Below are 23,351 nucleotides of genomic sequence, written 5' to 3' on the forward strand. Positions count from 1 at the left end.
AATTACCAAAACAATTTAAACATTTAAAATATTTGATTTTGTGCATATTGAAAGTCTGTATTCTTATTTTACAGCAATTCCATTTAAAAGAACAATTTCCAAAGAGATAGCTGTACTTTCAGCTGCTTTGTAGAATCACATTTGCTATACATTTCTAGGAAAAAACCCACCAAAACCCATTTGACTGATTTTTCCCCCATCCTTTGAGACTCTAGTCCAAAACATGACGTCAACTCTTAGTCTTCCTTGAATGGCTTAGCCACATTTTGGATTCCCTTAATAGTCTAAAGTCTTTTCCTTTCACCACCCTGGCAAGTTACAGGTTCCCAAAAGCAGAGCTGGGGAATAATTAGACCATGCTATGATGAGGGGTGAGTATGTTTCCTGATGCATACATTTTCCAAAAATAATTTTTGAACTGTCTGTTTTATATTATCCATTTAAAAATTCTTTACCCCATCATTAGTGAAAATGAGGCTTGATCAGTATTTGAATTTTAACCATTTACACTTTATCTTCTCAATCTGATATTTTAAAACCTATTCTATGTGACTTATACAAATTTGAATACACTTAACTCAGCTTTAAAAAAAGTTTTGCTATCTAACCTATTTGGAAATTCTTTTGCTTAATGTATAGTAAATATGAATCAAACATATAAAGCACATACTTACTGACTTGAAATGCCCCCAAACCTAGAATGCTTATTAAAAAAAAACTATAATTTCTTACTAGAAAAATCTGATAACGAAACAACATATAATACAGATCTGCAACTGAATATATAAGAAAAATTAGCAAGGATATAAATACACTCCTTTTCTCTTTCTTTTCCTATCCTCTGGTCAAGTAGTACTTAATAGAATTATTTGGGAATACCAATATATTTTCAAGAGAAGTTGTTTCAAAATTTCTCAGGTTGTTATTCAAAGAAAAATTTTGTTATAAAATAAAAGATGCAAAGATTTTGACTCTTATTCTCTGGCTCCAGAAATGAGACTTATTTTCCTTTCCTTCTAACTCTTCTGAGATTTTAGAGGACCTGTGGTTCCTTCCCCTAGTATATAAGAATTCTCCACATTTCTACCTTAGAGGGTAAACTGGCGAGAATGTGCTCATCTACACTGCACAAGCATAGGAGATCAGAAGCATACTAAGTAGAGAGAGGGCAGGAAGTTGGAAGCAGGCAGTAATGAAATGCATTGTCTGTAAAGAACTTAAATAAAACTAAAAACTGGCCTGCTTTTTCTTGTCACCATGCACCAGTATTAAACAATGTCAGTGATAATAATATATTCCTCCGTTCTGGGGTAGGAGGCTCCTACCACCCCCGACCCCTCCTTTGGCATACCAGATGAAAGAGACTCCCTTCATTTTCTCTCACAGTCTCCTGGCTTATTTTTTTATAAGATATCCTCACCTCAGTGAAATTAGTTCATAAAAAATCACTGCCCTTATGCTGTATCTATTTTGGTACTTACTGATTTTCTTCATGCCCAATGTTTTGTGTGGTTTTATATCCAGTTTTTGGGAAAGCAAGGATAAATATAGGACTACTAAAAGAACACAGATTACGAGAGAAAGCAAGATATTTAAATAAAACATCAGGCTACAACTTTTTCATGGAGATTAATTCAAACTAAATTATATGTGGGGAAAAAAAAGTCCTGAAATTCAGGGTTGCATTTGGGGAAATGGAAAAAAGGGTACGCTTAAGTTCGATGAACGAGGTTTAAAAAAAAGCCACTTTATATTTACAATTAAAATAGTAATGAATGTATATAAATTGAATGCAGTTTATTTTTAAAAGGGAAAACTTAGTTAATATTCCAGCTGGTTGTCTTTTGTATTCAAAACTCAAATATTGAGCTAAAGATACTTTGGGAAACAAAGTCATTGGACTTCAAGATGGCTTTCTGTTTAGACTGAAGAAATCAGTAATGAGTATACCACAGAGTTTACAAAGCCCTTTCCCATAAAATAGTTTCTCATTTGAGCTCTCAACAATCCTGTGAGGCAGACACTATAACATAGAGAGAGGTAGTATATACCTGAGGATAGAATACTGGCTCTACCACATAGCAATTGTGTGAAGTTGGGAATATTACTTAAATGCTTTGTATCTTGGTTTCTCCATATGAAAAATGGGGATGATGACTCTACCTCATAGCTGTTGTGGGATTAACTGAGATAATGCATATAAACATTTTAATATAGTACCTGGTCCATAGTAAGTGCTCAATAAATGCTAGCTATTATTATTACTTTATAGGTGAAGAAACAGACTAAGAAAGATTAAGTTCAAAGTCATAGACAATCACTAAGTGGCAAAGCTAGAAGTAGAAATTCTAGTTTGGATATATTCTTACTACCCTGTTTACCTATGAATATCTACTTTTAGAGTAGGTATTATCCTTTTGCACCATTTTTATTTTTTGCAGCTGAAAATGACATTTGAGTTTGACAGATTCAATGGCATTATTAACATAATTTCTTTTAGTGGAAAAAGAAGTTAATTACAGGCATAAAAATGAAGTGGTCTCTATGGAGAATTAGGATGGAGACTACAATCTAGGTTTAGAAAGAGTTAGCTGTGATTTTTCTTTAAACCAGAAAATGGAAGTATGGTCTACTAGTTGGTAGATGGCAGAAAGAATGTAAGCTCTGTGAGGGTAGGGATATTTGTTTACTGCTGTATCTCCAGACTCTAGAACAGTGATTCGTGCACTAACACTTAATGAATATTAAAGTTAAAAAAAATCAACTTTAAAACGTGTCCTTAACAGTAGGATTCACTTTGCCCTGTCAAGCTTTCCTTTCAAGTATTAACTATTATAACTAAAAAGTCTAACATACAGTTATCTACCCATAAAATACAGGATTTTTATCAGAAGATTCAGAGTAAGAAATAAAAGACTATATAAGGCCTTGAATAGCTTTATTGAAATCTGTATAAATAAACATGCACATTTCAAATGTAAACTCAAGTGAACTCAAGTGCAGACAAAATTTTAACCTCTGTCATGCAGGAGGTTAGTTTACATTAAAAAAAAAAAAAAAAAAAAAAAAAAGGAAGAAAAAAAAAGAAAAAACCCAAAGCAGCTTTTAAAATACCAGGATGAAAAACCAGCTTTAATGTCAAGATATAAAGCAAAGCCATGATCAACATACCTCATTTATCCTGGTCAAATGCATTTTTTTTTCCTTTTTACTTTTAAATGCTAACATAAATAAATAATTTACCAAAATGTGCACTCACAGAGTGAACTTTTATTTACAATACACAATTTATAATCTATTGTATTTGATTAGTTCAAGTGAAGAACATTATACTTTTTGCTTTAATAACAGTGGGACACAAAGCAATTTCTCAGGTAGTCGATATGTGAAATGTGCCCCAACATTTAGATTTTCTATTAAAGGCAGTATTGTATGCCAATTGACAATACATTCTTTCAACTAGATCAAAGGGATAAAGCAGCAAATAAAAATGTTTCAAATGTTCACACATATTTTTGGCATCCTGGATCCTTGAATGTGGTGAACTAAAATCAAATTCAAGGTGTGTATGCTTTATATACTGTACAGATTCTGACTCTGGAACATGCAAATGCCATTTTTCTTATAACAAGTTACCTTCTGAGAAAAGCTGTAAGGCTATGGTGAATTCCATCAGGAACACACAAAGAAAGTTAACAGACCTACCTTTATAGCCAATTGTCCATTAATGATTTAAAGGCCAGTATATGAAAAAAATCTCTCATCTAAGCTTGATGCAATTATTACTATGGATACAGAATACTATTAAGTCTGTCCTTATATTACAATAATTGGGAGAGCTAAAGTTGCCAAATTACCAAAAAATGGGGTAGAGAAAACAGACAGCAAAAATTTTAATTTTGGACCAATACCAGATTAAAGATATGCATTTTAAAGCAAGTAAAACAAATTTTGAATGTCTAAAGAATAGATCCCAATAGCAGTAATACTTACATGTAACTAAAAAATGACTTTAGATGAAGTGTGAAATCTATAAACTGTTTCCACAGTGGCAGTAAAATGAATATAATTTTCTGGATTTTTAGTGATACTACAAAAGGAAATAACCTTTTCAAGATTGTTTCTTGTATCATGATTTGGTTTTTTAATAGGCCCACACTGATTACCAGGGATATATTTGAAAATGTGGTTTTCCAAGAATACTGCTGCAGTATTTATGCCACATTGATACTGCAGCTAAATATCTTAGTAGTATGTATGGCAGCCTAATGCACATGAACTAGATTATCCAAAAACTAAGTTCAGCCATAGTTTTCTTGCAGTATTATTAGAGCAAAATAAATGACCAACATCCACAAATTTAACATTTGTCATCAATTAACTCACATCCAAAAAATTAAAGAAAACATAATTCATCAGAACAGCAGCAAACTTAAAAGGGATTTATTTGTGATTTCCTATATATATTTAGCTTGTAAATACAAGACTGTAAATGTATTAAGAGACAATTTCTGTTAAAGTTTTCATTGTGTTTCACTTCAAGTACTGCACAAGTTAAAATCTGATAAAGGATTTACATTCGGTTATCTGAAACTCCCCATCTCAGACTTTTGTTTTAATGTGGTGGGTAACTTCATCATTTCCATAGATACCACCAGCAGGAAAGTCTCTCTTATGGCTTCTAGGACTTTCATTAGTTAGTGTGCATACAGTTTTCGTTTTCTATATCATTGTCATTATCATTGCTATCTTCATCACTTTCTAATGGGATGCCAGTGGCAGCTGAAGCACCTTTAGTTTCCCGGTCAAGAGGAAAAAAGCCAGTTCCACTGAAAGTATCTTGTCTCTGGTAGAAAAGTACATATGCTGCTTTGGACTGTCAAAACAAACAAAGGATGTTAAAACGGTCATGATTCTCAAAGATCACATTAAATATAGCATGAATTTTTAGCTAACCAATTTTGGTGACAGGACATAAAATCAAATAGAAAAACCAGACATGGCCAAAAGGAAGTTATTAAAATTGATTAAATTTAAGATGGTTTCTAAATATAAAGGAAGAATGGTCACTAGAATTAAAATTTTATATTCTTTTCTAAATTATTTGGACCAAGAAATAAATGCAATTATATCACAGATCAACCTAGTTACTCTAACATGAGACAGAATTCTATGCCTTCTTTCCTATCATCTCTAAGGAAAAGGTGAGCTACTTTCTATCTAGTACTTGTCACTTCATCTCACGTTTTGCTGTAGAGTCCAACTTTTCCTACTATCTTAAGGATATTGTTCCATCAATAATGAATACCTACTGGACTTTTCTCTTTGGTGTTAAAAATACTTAATTAAGTCTTTTCCCATGATAATCCCTCTCCATTCTACCTCTCCCCTTCTAGCTGCCATATACCTCTCTTCTTCTTCCTCACAGCCCAGGTTGATACACAGTAGTCTGCCCTCATCATTCACTCTCATGCACACTTCTCACTTCAAAGGAATCTAACTTTTGCCCAAAGCATTCTAAAGAAATAACTTTTGTTACGGTCAATAATCTCCTAATAAAAAACTTAAATGGGCCGGGCGCGGTGGCTCACGCCTGTAATCCTAGCACTCTGGGAGGCCAAGGCGGGAGGATGGCTCGAGGTCAGGAGTTCGAGACCAGCCTGAGCAAGAGCGAGACCCTATCTCTACTAAAAATAGAAAGAAATTATCTGTCCAACTAAAAAAATATATATATATAGAAAAAATTAGCTGGGCATGGTGGTGCATATCTGTAGTCCCAGCTACTCGGGAGGCTGAGGCAGTAGGATCGCTTGAGCTCAGGAGTTTGAGGTTGCTGTGAGCTAGGCTGACGCCACAGCACTCACTCTAGCCCGGGCAACAGAGCGAGACTCTGTCTCAAAACAAAAAACAAACAAACAAAAAAACCTAAATTGTCTGTGACAATACTACTCCTTATCTTCTATTAATACTATCTCTTCAGTTTCTCCTCAGACTCCTCCGTGGACTCACTAAATCCTGACCTTTACATTTCTACATTTACATCTCATTTATACCTAACTTTAATCTAGTTCTATTAATTCTAGCCAGTAAATATCTCATAAATCCATTCTCCCCTTGTTTATACTGTTACTATTACTACTTTAATTGCTTAATTACTGTGACAGTCTCCTGCATGGTCTTTTTGTTTCTTTACTCAGTGCCTTCAAATCTATCTTCTGCAGTGTTCTCAGAGAGATGTTAAGATACAAATTTAATAATGTTATTCTATTGGTTAACAATTATCTAATGGCTTCTCAGTCTTTAAGAAAATGTCTAAACAACCAGGATGTCACTTTTCTTGATCTGAGAGCTAAATTTATCTTCAGACTGATTTTTCTTTATATTCCCACAAGAGCTTTTCCTTTTAGTCATATCCAGTTATTTCCTATTCCCTTAAAATGTCATGCCTCCTTGCTTTTGCTTAAAACACCTTTGCTTCTTTTGTCTAATTTACTCTTATTTGAACTAGCAGACTCAGGCCAAACACCACCTTTACTACGTGAACTTCCCTGCAGTGGTCTTGTCCCCTCAGACCCCTAAATCTGAGTCGAGACAGCAGTTTACTTTATATGTAGCCACAGCAAGATAGTTAATAGTACTTATCATACTATAATTGTTAAGTTACTTATCTGTCTTTAGATTGTAAATCTCTTGAAATCAGAGGTAGCTGTCTTTTTAACCTTATTTAGAATGGAGTCCTATGTATATGACATATATACACACCCCTATATAGAGGGTACTCAAATATTTGTTGACTAAATGAAGAATCATCATTGTTAGAATGCATAGTAACATCAAATTCATATATTATATATGAACGAGATGAATTGTTTATTTGAAGGCTGGATTAGGGCAGTGCTGTTAAAGAGACTTTGAAGTAGGATGTGGGCAATTTTAGGATGTTTGGGGGGAGGGATTAAAGAGGAGAACAGAATTGAAAAGTACTGTACCAATTAGGAGTTTAAATATAAACTGAAACTGTAGTTAATTTAGGCATATATACAATTTAAAAATATTTATAGTGTTTAAGTCTTTTTGTTATAGACACAGGGAGACAAGCAACAGTATATATATGTATGTATATACCACGCCCTACCCACAGAGAAAGAGAGAGAGAGAAAGAAAAACAATACAAAATTATTTCAAACCTAATCGTATAATGAGAGAATAAAGCTACACCAATAATTGGGCTCAGAAGTTTATTAATTTGATTAAATAAGTTGAAGACTTTAAAGCATTATACACTGAAAAGCTAGTCTCTGCCCTCAAGGAATATATAATTTAATCTGGGAAACAAAGTAAAGCATTCAGTGTGCCTCACATCAACAGAAAACCTTCTGTGTAGGAAATATTATATGTGTAAATACTATATTTCTCACTCTTTGTAATATTGTAATCAAGAAGTAAAATTTATAGATATGAAAAAATTTATAGAAAATACACTCTTATCAAGCAATTCTTAGTTTTCCTCTTAGAACACATTGTAGTCATTCTCCATCAACCATTATCTGAAAATAAAAGTTTGCTCTGATGTGAAGCATAACTAAGGCCAATATTTTGGCTCAAGCTGTGGACGATAAACTGATAGAAGTATGAACAGATATAACTTACTCATTTTTTTCCTATTCAGAAAATATCAGAGTAATAAGTACGTGTTAATCTTATAAAAACCTATAATTCTTTTTATCTAATTATATAATTTTGAGCTTAAATGCTTAATTGTCATAAGGCAGGATAAGACTTTAAGGATTATATAGGTTGGTGCAAAAGTAATTGTGGTTTTTAGCATCATTGAAATTTGCCGTTTGATATTGGAATACGTTCTTAAATAAATGTGATTATGTTATATATCATTTTTTTGTGTATTTCTCAATTTATTTTTTTTGTTAATGACTTGCTGTTTATTTTATATTTATTTTAGACTACAGAAGTGATGTTAGACGAAAAGAAAATTTGAGCGATTTTCTTATTTGAGTTCAAAATAGTTGTAAAGCAGCAGAGACAACTTATAACATCAAACAATGCATTTGACCCAGGAACTGCTAATGAACAGTGCCATGGTGGTTCAAGAAGTTTTGCAAAGGAGACAAGAGCCTTGAAGATGAGGAGTGCAGTGGCCTTTGGAAGTTGACAATGACCAATTGAGAGCAATCATCAAAGCTGATCCTCTTAAACTACATGAGAAGTTGCCGAAGAACTCAATGTTGACCATTCTATGGTTGTTCAGCATTTGAAGCAAATTGGAAAGGTGAAAAAGCTCGATAAGTCAGTGCCTCATGAGCTGACCAAAAATCAAAAAAATCATTTTGAAGTGTCATCTTCTCTTTTTGTACACAACAACGAACTATTTCTTGATCGGATTGTGACGTGTGACAAAAACTGGATTTTACACAACAACTGGCCATGACCAGCTCAGTGGTTGGACCGGGAAGAAGCTCCAAAGCACTTCACAAAGACAAACTTGCACCAAAAAAATGTCATGGTCACTGTTTGGTTGTCTGCTGCCGGTATGATCCACTACAGCTTTCTGAATCCCGGCGAAACCATTACATCTGTGAAGTTCGCTCAGCAAACTGATGAGATACACTCAAAACTGCAATGCCTGCAGCCAGCATTGATTGGTCAACAGAAAGGGCCCAATTCTTCTCCACGATAACGCCCGACCACACGTCGCACAACCAACACTTCAAAAGTTGAATGAATTGGGCTATGAAGTTTTGCCTCATCCACCATATTCACCTGACCTCTTGCCAACCTACTACCACTTCTTCAAGCATCTTGACAACTTTTTGCAGGGAAAACACTTCCACAACCAGCAGGATGTAAGGAAATGCTGTCCAAGAGTTTGTGGAATCCTGAAGCATGGATTTTTATGCTACAGGAATAAACAAACTTATTTCTCATTGGCAAAAATGTGTTGATTGTAATGGTTCCTATTTTGATTAATAAAGATGTGTTTGAGCCTAGTTATAATGATTTAAAATTCAAGGTCCAAAACCGCAATTACTTTCGCACCAATCTAATAAGTGAGGCATTTTAAGGAATTTTTTCCTGTTTTATCAGTCTGACGTTAAGTAGCCAATGCCTAGAAAGGTAAGAACTGAACTTACTTTCCTAGAGGAAAACTTTATTTTTTATTAGACTCCATTCATGCTGAAAACTACCAGAAAAATTTTCACCTTGTAATTTATGCTTTTGATAGTGGGCAAATTCAGAAGACAAATTTCCATTTAGGAGATAATTTTACATGTCTTTAATCACAGCAAGTCTCTCTTAGCTACTAGAATTGCTAGAATATAGACTTACAGTGTTCTGTGGGCCCTTTTTAACTAATTTATATTTGCTCCTTAAAACAGTGATTTTTTTAAGGAAATATAAGACATACTCACCACAATTTGGTCTTCAGATGCAGTGGAGACACTACTGTCATCAAAATAGTACCATTTTCCATCATCTTTATTTTTTGCGAAAGCAGTATCTAATGAAAAAAACAATCACTTCTATGACTAAAATGATCTTTGTTTTCTGGGGAACCCTCAAAACTCTATTCTCATCGATATAAGGAATATCTATTAAAATTACATGACAGCTATTTATTGATTCATGTGATTCAATTAATTAAAATTTTTAGAATCATTTCCTACAATCTAGATGCCTAAAATACTTTTCACACAAGTTGAAACTTTTTTTTAATCCCAGGAAAAACAGATTTATTATTTTTTAAGTCACAGAGTAATGGCACTATGACAATAAATGGTAATTCACATTCATGTAGTGCTTATTGTATGCCAGGCATAGTGCTATGTACTTTACATGTATTATCTCATAAAAAAGGTATCATCACTATCATTCTTCCCACTTTAGACATGAGAAATTAAGGCATCCAAAGAAAGTTAATTTGCTCAAGGTAGTACAGCTGTTAGGTAGCAGAGTTAGGATTTAAACTCAGGCCTGTCTCTGACTCCAAAGTTTGAAATTTCAACTATTATTTAAATTTTCTATGACAATTTCTTTTCTAAAAATACTACGCATTAATTTGTAGTGTTTTTTACTTCACAATCTCTTTCAGCCTTTATTTAATTACTTTATTTATGAGAAGGAGTCTTACTCTGTCACCCAGGATAGAGTGGAGTGGCCTGTTCATAGCTCACTGTAACCTTGAACTCCTGGGGCTTAAGTGATCCTCTCACCTCAGCCTCCCAAGTAGCTGGGACAATAGGCTCGCACCACCATGCTCAGCTAATTTTTAAATTTTGTGTAGATATGAAGTTTTACTATGTTGCCCAGGCTGGTCTTAAACTCCTGGCCTCAAGTGATCCTCCTGCCTTGGCCTCCCCAAAGTACTAGGATGTGAGCTACTACCCTGCCCCAGTGTTTAGCAAAAGTAAAGTCAGCCCTCCATATTTGTGGGTTCCACATCCCGGATTTAACCAACTGGGGATCAAAAATATTCAGAAAAAAAATTCCACAAAGTTCCAAAAAGCAAAACTTGAATTTGCCACATTCTGAATACAACATTGTGAAGGAAGTGATGTGCAGGCGTTGTATTAGATATTATAAGTGATTTATACTGATTTAAAGTATATGGGAGGATATGAGTGGGTTTTATGCAAATACTGCACCATTTTATACAAGGGACTTGAGCATCTGTAGATTTTGGTATCCACTGTGGAAGGGAGGCAGATTTTGGTATCCTGGAATCAATCCCCCACTGATACCAAGGGATGAATATACACAGCAAGAAAAACGTAAAAAGTAATTAATTTATCTGCAGAACTTTTACACATCTGCTTTACCTTTAAGTTAAAAAAAAAAAGTCCCCTTTCCTGTCTGATGCTTTGTATAACTACCCAATAACTGAAGAAACAAAGCCACAAAATGTTCCCAATTATCTGTGGCATACCTTCTAAAAAGTGACCCTTTATAGGGTATGGATTCTAAATAATTCTGCCCATTATAAAACTAAAATTATTCTTCTCTTTCAGATATAAATAAGTTATTGGGATACCATCCTTGATATGGTTGAAATAAAAGGGCAACATTCTTTATTAAGTTACCTGTTTGGAAATGAAATTACTTTGAAAGTAAGGTAAGTGTGTATTTAAGAATTAGCCCTCCTATCTTTGGTGAAGCTCCACTGGTGGCCAGAAAATAATTTAAAAGACAAACAATCCAACTAGCCAACCAACAGAAAACAATGGTTTAAACTCTAAGTTGTTTAGTTAACAATTTTACTTAGCACCTACCATGGTGGAAGAAATGTCTCATATTTTACCTGCTATTGGTTCCCTCTCCCCAAAAATCAACCATGGAGAAAAACGACAGAAGCAGAGGAAAGCTAGGGTCAAAGGAACTAACAAAAAAACTGAAAACCCTGTTGAGAAGACTAAAGGCACATCAGTGTGAACTCATGTGGATATGTGTGTGTGTGTGCATGTGAAATGGCTGAGGATTGTGACACAGTGGCTGGAGGCAGCAATGAGAAGACAGGTTAGAAGAAAGCTTTTAAATTTCACTCCTGGGACAATCATTGCCTGGTTCTTTGTCACAGAAATTGGCAATACTCAGCTTACCCGAGTCAGAGTCACATTCTTGTTTAAAAGTCCTGTTTGGCTAACAAAATATTGACAACTAGTATGGCTAAACCCCATGCACTCTGGCTAAAAATCAGCCTTGGTGAGGATTTGAAGAAACAGCAGTGGGCTGAACAGCTTCCTTTGAGCATGTCCTTCCGTGTTGCTCCCCTTCCAGCTACCTAGCACCTCTGCTAAGCTGTTGCTGTGCATGCTGTGTTGTTTCTTACTTTGTATCCTTTCTTAAATCTGAGTAAACTTGGTGCTGGGTGAAACCTTTTGTGTTGTGAGTCTGTCACTGTGGAGTAGACACTGAACTTAGAAAGTAAAAGAAACATTCTCAGACTGAATAAAAAGATAAGATCTATGTGATCTATAAGAGATAAATCCTACAAAACAGCACAGAGGGTTTGTAAATTATCAAAAGAAAGTTACATTAACACTTGCAATATATGAGAAAAAGACAAAAGGGACAAAGAAGAATGTCAAATCCTGGTAAAAGGAACAACACAATAAGAAGAGCTACCTATTAAAAACATAAATATAACTAATAATGCAAAATAACAACTAATAAAACTGTTGGGAGAAATAGATAAATCAATATTTAAGTAGGAATCCTGACAAACTACTTTCAGGACCAGAATGAACATAAAAATTAACCAGAGATTGTAATGGTTTGAATACAACTGATAAACTATTAGAGATACATAGAACTCTATATCCGAATGGGGACTATATATTTTTCCCAAGCACACAAACATTTAAGAAACAGATCATGCGTGTAGTAAGCCACCTTGGAAGCTTCAAACTTCTAAAGATTAATATAATATAGACAGTGTCTCCAACTATTACATAATAAAATTAAAAACAAAATGTTAGTTTAAAAAAAAACTCCATATACTTGGAAATTAAGTAAATGATTAAATAACTCTGGGGTAATTAGGAAATCATACAGGAAATTTAAAAATACATAGAATTGAAAGAAAATGAAAATGATACATTTAAAAATTCATGGGCGCTAGAGCTAACGTTGTATTTAGCAGGAAATTTATAGACTTTAATTATAACTTTCAATATAGGAAAAACAATGGAAAGCAAAAAGCTAAGCATTCAACCCAAGAAGTTGGAAAAAAAGTAACATAGCAAACCCAAAGTAACAATTAGAAAAATATATTGAAGGAAAGGGAAGAAATCAATGAGACAGAATAAATAAATACCTACAATAACAAAAAGAAAAATTTAATAAAATGAAAAGTTAATTCTTGGAAAAGACTAAGAAGACAGACCTCTGGGAACACTGATTTAAAAATAAAGGAGAGAAAAGAATAAAAAAAAGGACAAAATTATAGCACACGAGTATTATAAACAACTATTCTCAAATAGATTGGAATTGAAATGAAATGGATGTATTTTTAGAAAAATAGAAAATGTCAAAATATACACAAATGGAAAAACAAAACTGAATAGACCAATATACATGACATAAATAGAAAAATCTATAGTTGAAAAGCCCAGATGGCTTTACAGGAGAATTCTACATTTTCATGAATAGTTAATTCTTAAATTACACTAGTTCTCAGCTTGTTCTATGACTGTTATCTTGATTCCAAAGTAAGCTAATAACAATATAAAAAACTTACTTGACCATTTCACTTATGAATGAAATTATAAAAATCATAAATAAAATTAATTTAACCAGATCCACTGTGTATCAAAAAATACATGAAGATAAGTAGGATATATCCCAGGAATGCCAAGATTGTTCAACAAAAAATCTATCACTTGGAGAGTGCAGACAGTTAGAACCATCTTGGTTGGAGAGCAATTTGGCAACACATAAACACTCTAACTCGGCAATCTCCCTTCTGGGTACACAGCTCAAAGAAATACACAGGAAACCATAAAGAATGATGTTTCTCAGTCTTATCGTAGTAGAAAGTAACAGACAATTTGGATGTCCATCATGAGGTAAGTGGAGAGATAAAATACGGTAGATGTAAATTATGAGTGGTAAGAAGCAACAGACTAAATGGACACAAAGTAACATGGATAAGTCTTAAGGAAAATGTCAAGAGAAAAAAGTAAGATCTATTGAAATCTATAGTACAGTACAAATTATATAAATGAACAAATATGCATGATTTTTAAGAGTATATGTATCAAACATATTAGAAGGGGAAGGAGAGGCAACCCAAATGGACCAATGATGTTTCTTCATGTGCCTTGAACTAAAGATAAAGAGTATGATTAATTCAATCCTCTATACCTGATGTTAAAAAAAAAGGTTCAAAAGCTGATTCATTAATTCATATTGAACTACTATATGTAAGACACATCTAACATTTTACCTTTAAGTAGTAATAACTATTTTAAGAAAAAAAGTCTGGAGTTATTCAAAACATCATGATTTAAAAGGTAAATTGTCAACTTACAATGTCCTCCTCCCATCCCTCCATAGTGGTTGGAAACAGCAATCAAATTATAGCGGCAAGGACCTGCATTTGGATTAATTAAGAATTCCGACATATCCAAGTCACTGTTTAAAAAACAAATCAAGTTAATTTTATGTTGTCCCTAGAGGCAATGAATTCTATTCCTATCTGCCATTGTTTGATACATATATTTCATGAAAGAAAATTATCAAGAGCCAAATAGTTTTTAAAAAAAATTTTAATTATTATGGGTACATAATAGTTAAGAACCAAATAAGTCTTAAAAAACAAATCATACATGTGCCCCTGAGATTTGAATGTTTCGGCAAAAATTTGCTCAGTAGCTAAGAATTTCAAAATGCCCAATTGAGGCTGGGTATGGTGGCTCACGTCTGTAATCCTAACACTCTGGGAGGCCGAGGTGGGCGGATCGTTTGAGCTCAGGAGTTCGAGACCAGCCTGAGCAAGAGCGAGACCCTGTCTCTACTAAAAAATAGAAAGAAATTATATGGACAGCTAAAATATATATATAGAAAAAATTAGCCGGGCATTGTGGCGCATGCCTGTAAGTCCCAGCTACTCGGGAGGCTGAGGCAGGAGGATCGCTTGAGCCCAAGAGTTTGAGGTTGCTGTGAGCTAGGCTGACGCCACGGCACTCACTCTAGCCCGGGCAACAGAGTGAGACTCTGTCTCAAAAAAAAAAAAATTATATAAAAAAAATGCCCAATTGAATGTTGTTATTCAGATTAATGTTTTTATGCTAATACATTTAACCCTCAGTATATCAAGAAAAACAGTCATCACCATTTACCATCTGGGTCCAATGGTTCCATTTTATTTTTAAGTCATTTTAAGGAGTCATTTATATAAAGAAAAATATAGGGATCGTGATATCAACTTTCTCAGAAATTTTAAAACATTTAAATGTATCAAAATCCAATTTTTATTCAACATTTTCCTGGTTTTGATGACCTACATACCTTTGGGCAACATCCTTTGAATGAAACTGTTCATAACCTGTTATGCATGAACCTGGAAAATGACTATCTTGTAAATAGCTTATTACTATTTCTGGTTGTTCTTCTTGTACTTGCATTATTAAAAAGCAATAATGATTCTAAATTTCAAATACATCTCTAATAGATTCTACCTTGTCATTACTTCTGATTCTTTTTTTTGCTGATTCTTTTCTTTCTTCACCAAATATTATATTCTTGAAAACTTTTAATGGCTCACAATTTTGTTAAAGATAAAATGACCTTTTTTATTTTTGCTTAATAACTACAAATTCTTTTCAATTTTAAATTTATAAACACCAATTAGAATGAGCAATCCAATGAATATTTTCAATTTTATATCATTTATTTCCTTTTAGTCAGCTCTACAGATATACACTTGCTTTCAGCATTTCTCCACTTATTAACTGTATCAAGTAAATTATGGTACACAAATATCATAAAATCATAAACAGTATGAAAGAATACTGTTACATGTTCTTTTTGCAAAATGGGATAATACCAAGTTCTTGTTGCAAAATAATTGTGTAATGAAGTCCTTCCTGTTGAATGGCTAAGTGAATGAGAATACAATGTTCCCTTTTTGTCCTTCTGATTTCTCAATTGTGTGCAGTGAAAGCTAATAAAAAAAATACTACAAAGATATTTTCTCCAGACTTCCTTATACTTTTTTACAAATATGATGTCACTCAATGGCAATAAGAAAACTGAAGGATAATTTATTTCACTACAGTGTCATCCTTCAAAGCAATTCCATTATCCTGTTTTATTTTAGTCTTTTTAAAAAGAGCATATTTAGGAATAAATTATTCCTAGAAAAAACAAAATCACCAAGTACTATAAAGTATCTTAAATTTATAAACAGGACCAATGAGCCTACAAGCTAATTTAACACAGAATGACTTTTATTGTTTTTTTTTTTAAAGTGTATTTTCTCTTTGGTCTTTGGAAAATCTCTAAGAAAGAATAAAAACCTCAAAATACCAATCCTTATCAACTGTTAGAACTACCCAAAAATAAACTCAAAATCTGAAATTGTGTCCAATGGTACCTGATATTTATTTACTAAAAGATAATAACAAAAAGCATCAAATAAATTTGAAAAAAGTTAGAGTTGCCCAATGTTTATGAAGTACAATTAAAACTCACTTGATTGGAAAATCAACTAAGGTATCCAACTTGTCTCTCATGTATCGACTGTAAGAAAATCGCTTGAGATGTACCACAAGTACTGGAGGCAGGGACCATAAATCCAATTTCTTTGTGGCTTGCTGATGTTCTTTACAATTTGGACAATACCTAAAAATAAAAAAGAAAATATTTAAGGCTTGATAGAGATACAAACAGCCTTCATTAATGAAAATAACAGACCAAAAAAAAAAAAACACATTTGGGAAGTTCCACACATATTCAGTGAACAATTATTGTATGTCTAGTATGTACCAGGCTGAAAACAACTCCTCTTATTATTTTTATCTTCAACACATTTTCCCAGTAGGTTCCCATTGTAAATTAATATGAAAATAAATATTCAAAGAAATGATGAGGGCTGGATTATTTATATTTTAGTATGCTAAAAAAGACATGGATCACAAATCTGTGCTGAAAGATAGGTATTAGAAAACCTCAAAACTTCTGGGCTCTAATGGAATAACACCACAAAATATATCACTATAATTTTCTAAGAAAGTTTCTCTCAAAATGGTTGCACAGCTAAAAATTTTGGGGAAAAAGTAACTGAAATTAATTATCAATAGTAAAATAGCTATTATGGAAAATATAGCAATGAGATTAAAGCTTAATACTGTAATAATACTTTTAAAGATATTCTCATCCCGCTTAATAGACTATAACTTATTATATAAAGAATGCTAATTATTATTTAAAATAAAGAGAATTTAGTAATTACTTTTTCAACTTGACATAGCACATACCTCAGAATAAATCCTTAAAGAAAATAATTAGAAACAATTATTTAACTTTGTCTCTTACCAGGGATCTTCAGCACCTAGCTTTTCTTTTGTTGTAAAAAGCTCAATGCAATCTTTTAATTTCACAAAGGGTTTTTTAGGAGGTTTATATTCCACACTTTCATGTTTTTCAAAATCCTAAAGAGAAGTATTTCTTGAGTTAAGAAAACAAATGAAACAAAACTCATTTTAGTGATACCATCTTACTATGAATAATAATGAAAACTCCTAAACTTTCTCAAAAGAATCATAAAGCTTATTTCAGCTGAGATTTATATACCATACTTCTAAATAACTCCTGTATATACCTATATGGATAACAAGTAAACATAAATCATATTCAAAACAAACTCTGACCTTTAAAACAAAGGGTATTTTCGCATAGACTTTCTTTTCTAGTTCATGACCAATTATTTTACTGGCAAAATAAACATATTTGATAGAAGCAAAGAGTGTAACAATATAATTAACTCTGGTAATGGAACAAAGTAAATCAAGAAAAGGTAAAGGAGTGAGTGAGTGATGACTTACCTCAGCGGCATTTTCATCAAAGTATCTTTTTTTCAATTCAGGATCCCAATCCAAAGCAAGAAAAGATCTTTCTAAGGTGGAAAACACATTTTTTCTTTAAAATTTAATATGCTTTCATGTTAAAATTAATATATTTTAATGTTAGGGTATATACCAGAATAAAGAAATAGCAATCTTTTCTACTTGCACTAGGTGATCAGGGAAAATAGCTGTTTCCAAGCCATTGAAATAATTTGAGTTAAAAAAAAAAAGATATAAAACTTAAGCAAGAGTTCAACCTCCTTTTAATAAATGTTGACATGCATCTTAGTCCACTTAGATATTAAGGCCTTTCATGTACGATTTGAAATAAAAAAGTAAATGTCATTTTTCATGACAGGGTTGAATATCGTGGTTTTCACCTAAAAAAATAACATGCTCTGCTCATTTAGTGTTCAAACCATTTTTCACAAATACTTACCATCTAGCCTAAGCTGCCTGTCATCAAATCTTATATGCCTGGTATCATCTTTGATGTAGTTGATATCAGTGTTGCCTAAGTTGTTGAACTGGAATGTAAACAGTCGTTTTTTGTGTCCCATGAGTTGACCTTTGCAAGTTTCCTCAGTACATAATCCATTTTCAGAATCATTATCTCCTCCAACTGAATCTTCAGACTGACTGTTCTCATTCTCTGAGGGAAGTTCTTGATCCTGGCTGGATTCATCATCTGGCTCATCTGTTTCCATTTCACCTAATTTTTAGATGTTAGAGATCTTTAAATAAACCCAAATGTTACATTTTTAAATTATTAATATTATTTTTCTTAGGTTTGCAGATTACTTTTTAGTTCTTTAATCCCCATCTTCTTAACTTTTTCTCTGAGGCAATAATCTAAGGGAAAAGTTTTTTTTTTTTTTTTAATTTCAGCTTATTATGGGGGTACAAAAGTTCAGGTTATATATATATTGCCCATGCCCCACCCCCTCGTCTCCCCAAGTCTGAGCTTCAAGCATGTCTATTCCCCAGACAGTGCACATCGCACTCATCATGTAGGTATATACCCATCCCCCCCCCCCACCCCCGTCAGAACATTCAAGCGTGATCATTCCCTGGTGCGCATCACACTCATCAAGTAGGTATACACCCGTCCCCTCCCCCCACCTCCCACCTCTGTCCGATACACAATTGGTGTTATTCCCAAATGTGCACTTAGGTGATGATCGGGGAAACCAATTTGCTGGTGAGTACATGTGGTGCTTATTTTTCCATTCTTGGGATACTTAATAGAATGGGTTCCAACTCTCTCCAGGAGAACAAAAGAGATGCCATATCACCGTTATTTCTTATAGCTGAGTAATACTCCATGGTATACATATACCACATTTTACTAATCCATTCATGAATTGGTGAAAAGTTTTTTACAATTTAAAAAGAAAGTCTTACTTGGTGAGCCTTCTTCATGTATGCCATTTGGGCCATTCCCATTAATATTTTGGTCCTTACAGCAATGTAGGGATCCTTCAGTTTCTTCAGTTCCAGTAGATATTTTAACATATCGGCTTAAACAAAATCAGAAATCAAACAAGTTCAGTTCCACAAAGGTAAAGACAAAGTCTTCCACTCTGTCAGTAAAACAAAACTTTCTAATGCAATAACAGTGGTCCTTCAGTAGATTCAAGGATAAGTTCAAACTCAAGATATAGTACCATAAGTGTAACTAGTAATTTGTTTTGTTTTTCTTTTTTTTATTTCCAAATATTAAGGGAGTACAAATACTTTTGTTATAGGGATAACTTGTATAATGCTTAAGTCGTGGCTTTTAGTGTGCCCATCACCAGAATAGTGTTCACTGTGCCTGATAGGTAAGTTTTTACCTGTCACCCTGCTTCCCAACCTCCCTGCTTCTTGGTTTCCAATGTTCTTGATATTTCTTTATGGCCATGTGTGCCCACTGTTTAGCTCTCAATTAATAGTGAGAACATATGGTGTTTTTCCATGCCTGAGATACTTCACTTAGGATAATGGTTTCCAGTTCCACCCAAGGTGCTGCAAAAAACATTATTTCATTTCTTTTTATGATTGAGTAGTACTCCATGGTGTGTGTGTGTGTATATATATGTGTCTGTATATACACCATATTTTCTTTATCCACTCATGGATTGATGGGCACTTAGGTTGATTCCACATCTTTACAACTGTGAATTGTTTTGCTTCTCTTTATAAAAATAATTAATTTGTTATTTTTAGGGTTTATGTCTTTCTTTTACATGTTAAAAATCTGTGGCAAATAATTTCTCAAGTTAAGAAACATTATATAAAAAGATCATTTAGATGATATATATTATTGCTAAGAACACTTATATTTGTATGGGATTTTTATGTATAGGTTAAGGAATTATAATAATTAGGTATGCAAGAAAGAATACTAAATATGTCAGCTATAAACAAAAAAAAAAGGATTAAATGGTATTCCTGATTACATTATACTTCAAATAAAGGTTTACAGGAAAGCTAAAAATGGGCTACCTTATAATGGCAATCAATCGTGAACTAGTAGTATATGTAAAGAAATGAAGCATTTGCCATTTGTTATGATTTTGGAGTTCGTACATATATTTTAATTACTGATAAATTCTTATTTTCTTCCAACTGTAAACTTTTGGTATAAAATAGCTAAAGACTTTTATGCTTCCTGGGTTTGAAATTACCCTGTATGTGTTTTTTACTTGAATAAGAAAGTAGATTAGAGTATAATCTGATTTTTAAAATTCCTACTTATCTAAACAAAGTTGAGATAATACAGACTTGTTTAGCAGAATATACTACTACCCTGCATGTTTACTTTTATTAGCTATTTTATATTTTATTCCCATATTTATTTTGTCAATGTAGAATTATCTGGCACTTACCACATTCTCAAAAGCAGGAGATTATAAAGTTTATCTTCAGTATTGTTTCGTGGTACAGCCATAAGAAAAGGTTGACCAAAAAGGGAAGAACCAGTATGGTGGGTGTAACTTGAGTGCCTGAATTTTTCTCTTAGGCAAACAGGAATAATCACATGCTCTGTATCTTCTGTCCTATTGATGTTAATTTCAAACCTATAAGGACAAAACTGAACATAAACTCTCAAAAGTTCATGTTATTTCTTTTGATTTTTTTCTCAAGTAATATTTTACACAATGAATTTTATACTTACACATAAATATCATCCCGTTCCATAATACTACTAAGGTTTTCATCCATAGCGAATATTCTGTGAAATCTATGATTGTATATATCAGTAACTATCATCTAAAAGGAAATAAATTTCTATTAAGCTGGTTTTACAACACTGAAAAACTAAACACCAATGTATATAATTCAACCCCCAAAACATCTTACCTTATCTGCAGGTACTGCTGACAAAGTAGACAATGCTGTACAAAGATCTAGTATGTTTCCAATTTTAGGGACAACCACTTTGTACTAAAACAAAACAAAAAAAACAGTAATAAATTTATTACTTTTGAAAAATATTCAGTAGATAGACGAGAATGGCCTTATGTTGGCTTCCTCACATTCCTTTGGCTTTCGGCTCACAGCGTCTGCAATCTTGCCATCATCCTGGGTGGCAATGTCCACATGGATGACTTATCCTAGCCTTATTATTCCTTCGCTCCTCAATTCAAAGATCTATATTTGCATTCAACTGTCGTTAACTTCCTAGACCTTTCCAGGAAGACTTTCCTACTTCTCCTGGAAATTCATTTTTACCTGTTCTTTGCTTGCTTTGAGATTTCCAGTCGCTACTCTCTTCTAGCCCTTCCATCCAGGCTGCATGTGCTTTATCACTTCAACTATTCCATTGCAAAACCTTTAACGTCTTTGTTACCGAGTTCTATTTACTCTTGCTAAACTCTCTCAGAGCTGTTCAGATATGCTGGAGAAAATTTCTCAAGTTTAGAGGATGGTGTGCCACAAATTCACAGTGCCCAATCTCAACTGATCCTTCAACACTACCCAAAAATAACTCTGTGTATCACATACTTGCTTATTCTCTCATTTCTCTCAATAACTATTTAAAAATCTCTACATTTTTGAGGTTTCCTATTTCACTACTTCTCCCTTCATGTCAGCAGAACACCTACTTCACCAAGAAAACAGAAGCTATCCGGTGGAAAAATCTCCAACTTCCTATGCCCCTACAAACATACTTAAATCCATACAGGTTCTTTTCTCTGTCTCTTATAACACATGGAAAGACAGGTGTGTTTCTCTTCCCATTCAAGGGTGATCCTAGCATCTATGTTCTGAATCCCATCTTATTCTGCTTTCTCTGGGGTCACAACCCAGCAATTATTTTCTTCTATTTTTATCTTGACTCTTTTGCATAAGCATTAGACTACATACAAGTCTCTCAAAAAACAAAACAAAATAGAAACAAAATAGTCCCTGATTGCTCTAATAATTCCCCTCCAATTATCTCTCTCTCTACTCTGCTTCACAAATAACTTTGTTAACAGTTACCTATACTATCATAACTTCCTTACCTCCCATTTACTTCTCAAGCCACTTCCTGGCTTTTATCTTCACCTCTTTAAATTTAACCTGTTTCCAAGGTTACCAATTCTGTTAAACAACTTAATCTTTATCAGTCCTTATTTTATTGACCTCTCTGTAGCATGACTGCTGACCACTCTCCCCTTTAAAATTTTCCTTTCCCCATAACACTACTACTTCTTAATTCTTTTCTATTGTTGTGATCACACTCACAGTGTTCTTTAGAGTTCTGCCCTTCTCGATTCTATATGCTCTCCTTAGACAAGGTAACAATATCTCCTGATTTCCTTTGGCCTGTCCTGGTTTAGCCTGATGTCCTAGTATAATTATTAATCACAGTCCCTTTATTTTCAAAAGGGTTCTTGTTAAGATGATAAATCACAGGGTTACCCTAGCCTTAAGTGATCTTATCCTTCTAAAATACTGATTACTATCTTCATGGAGCTCACTGCCCAATTTACATCTCAAGCACAGCTTCTCTCCTCTAGACTAGATACATAAACTCAATGCACACTGGATATCTCCACCTAAATGTTTCTCATGCATCTCAAAGTCAACATGTCCAACACTAAAAGTTATGTTAGGTCATCATACTCAACACTAAAATATGTTTCTTCTTAAATCTGTTCTTCCTATATATTACATTAAAACAAATAGCAACACTATGTCCTCTGTTCTCCAGTCCAAGAAACTTAGCATCATCTTTGAATAGGCTTATACATTTTTACTTCCCACATTGAACGGGTTCTTCAAACTGCCATTCTGACAATAATCTTAACAATTCAAGCCCTTGTCATTTGTTTGTCATCTGGTCACTGTAAAAGCCTTTTATCTTGTCTTAGTATTTACGATCTAAGCCTTTCCTATCCAATCTATGCACTAAGCAGAATCTTTTTTCTCAAACACAATAATCTCTATATTTAATAACCTTTCATGACTCCCCTAATCTTTAGGATGAAATTCCAACTTCTTATCATGGCATCAAAGTTCTTTGGGATCTAGCTCCTTACCATATTAGCTACTTGTAGATTCCAAAAGTGGTCCATGTTCTCTTTTGCTTTCAGCCCTTTGTACATGCCATGCTTTTAAGCCTATGTTTTTATTTCCAGTTTTCACCTGCTTATAACCTAATCATCATTCAGGATTCATCAAAGGCATCATAGCCACTATGGGTAGATTAGTCTTTCTACTCTTTCTGTGTTCTCCTATAGCACCCTGTAAAAGCACTTTTTCACACTGTATGACCAGCTTCTTGAGAATAAGGAC

The 23,351-nt window shown here is 33.5% G+C and overlaps 1 protein-coding gene across 7 annotated transcripts in view; it reads right to left on the minus strand.

Annotated features, from left to right (window-relative positions):
- Positions 1 to 4,427: 4,427 nt before the first annotated feature.
- USP15 (ubiquitin specific peptidase 15) overlaps positions 4,428 to 23,351 on the minus strand; it is a 128,737-nt gene continuing 109,813 nt past the window's right edge. For 6 of the 7 annotated variants that reach the window (XM_045553459.1, XM_045553458.1, XM_045553461.1 and 3 more), the window contains 11 exons: positions 20,928 to 21,011; positions 20,743 to 20,837; positions 20,453 to 20,644; positions 18,987 to 19,102; positions 18,022 to 18,294; positions 17,562 to 17,632; positions 17,053 to 17,168; positions 16,210 to 16,359; positions 14,045 to 14,148; positions 9,429 to 9,517; positions 4,428 to 4,876 (listed from right to left, as the gene is read on the minus strand). In XM_045553459.1, coding sequence (XP_045409415.1) covers positions 4,694 to 4,876; positions 9,429 to 9,517; positions 14,045 to 14,148; positions 16,210 to 16,359; positions 17,053 to 17,168; positions 17,562 to 17,632; positions 18,022 to 18,294; positions 18,987 to 19,102; positions 20,453 to 20,644; positions 20,743 to 20,837; positions 20,928 to 21,011 — 1,473 coding nt within the window. In that variant the 3' untranslated portion in view covers positions 4,428 to 4,693. Of the gene's footprint in view, positions 4,877 to 9,428; positions 9,518 to 14,044; positions 14,149 to 16,209; positions 16,360 to 17,052; positions 17,185 to 17,561; positions 17,633 to 18,021; positions 18,295 to 18,986; positions 19,103 to 20,452; positions 20,645 to 20,742; positions 20,838 to 20,927; positions 21,012 to 23,351 lie in introns of those variants that run through there. The other variant, XM_045553464.1, reaches the window with a different exon arrangement.

This window comes from Lemur catta, chromosome 6 (assembly GCF_020740605.2).
Source record: "Lemur catta isolate mLemCat1 chromosome 6, mLemCat1.pri, whole genome shotgun sequence".
Lineage (NCBI taxonomy): Eukaryota > Metazoa > Chordata > Mammalia > Primates > Lemuridae > Lemur > Lemur catta.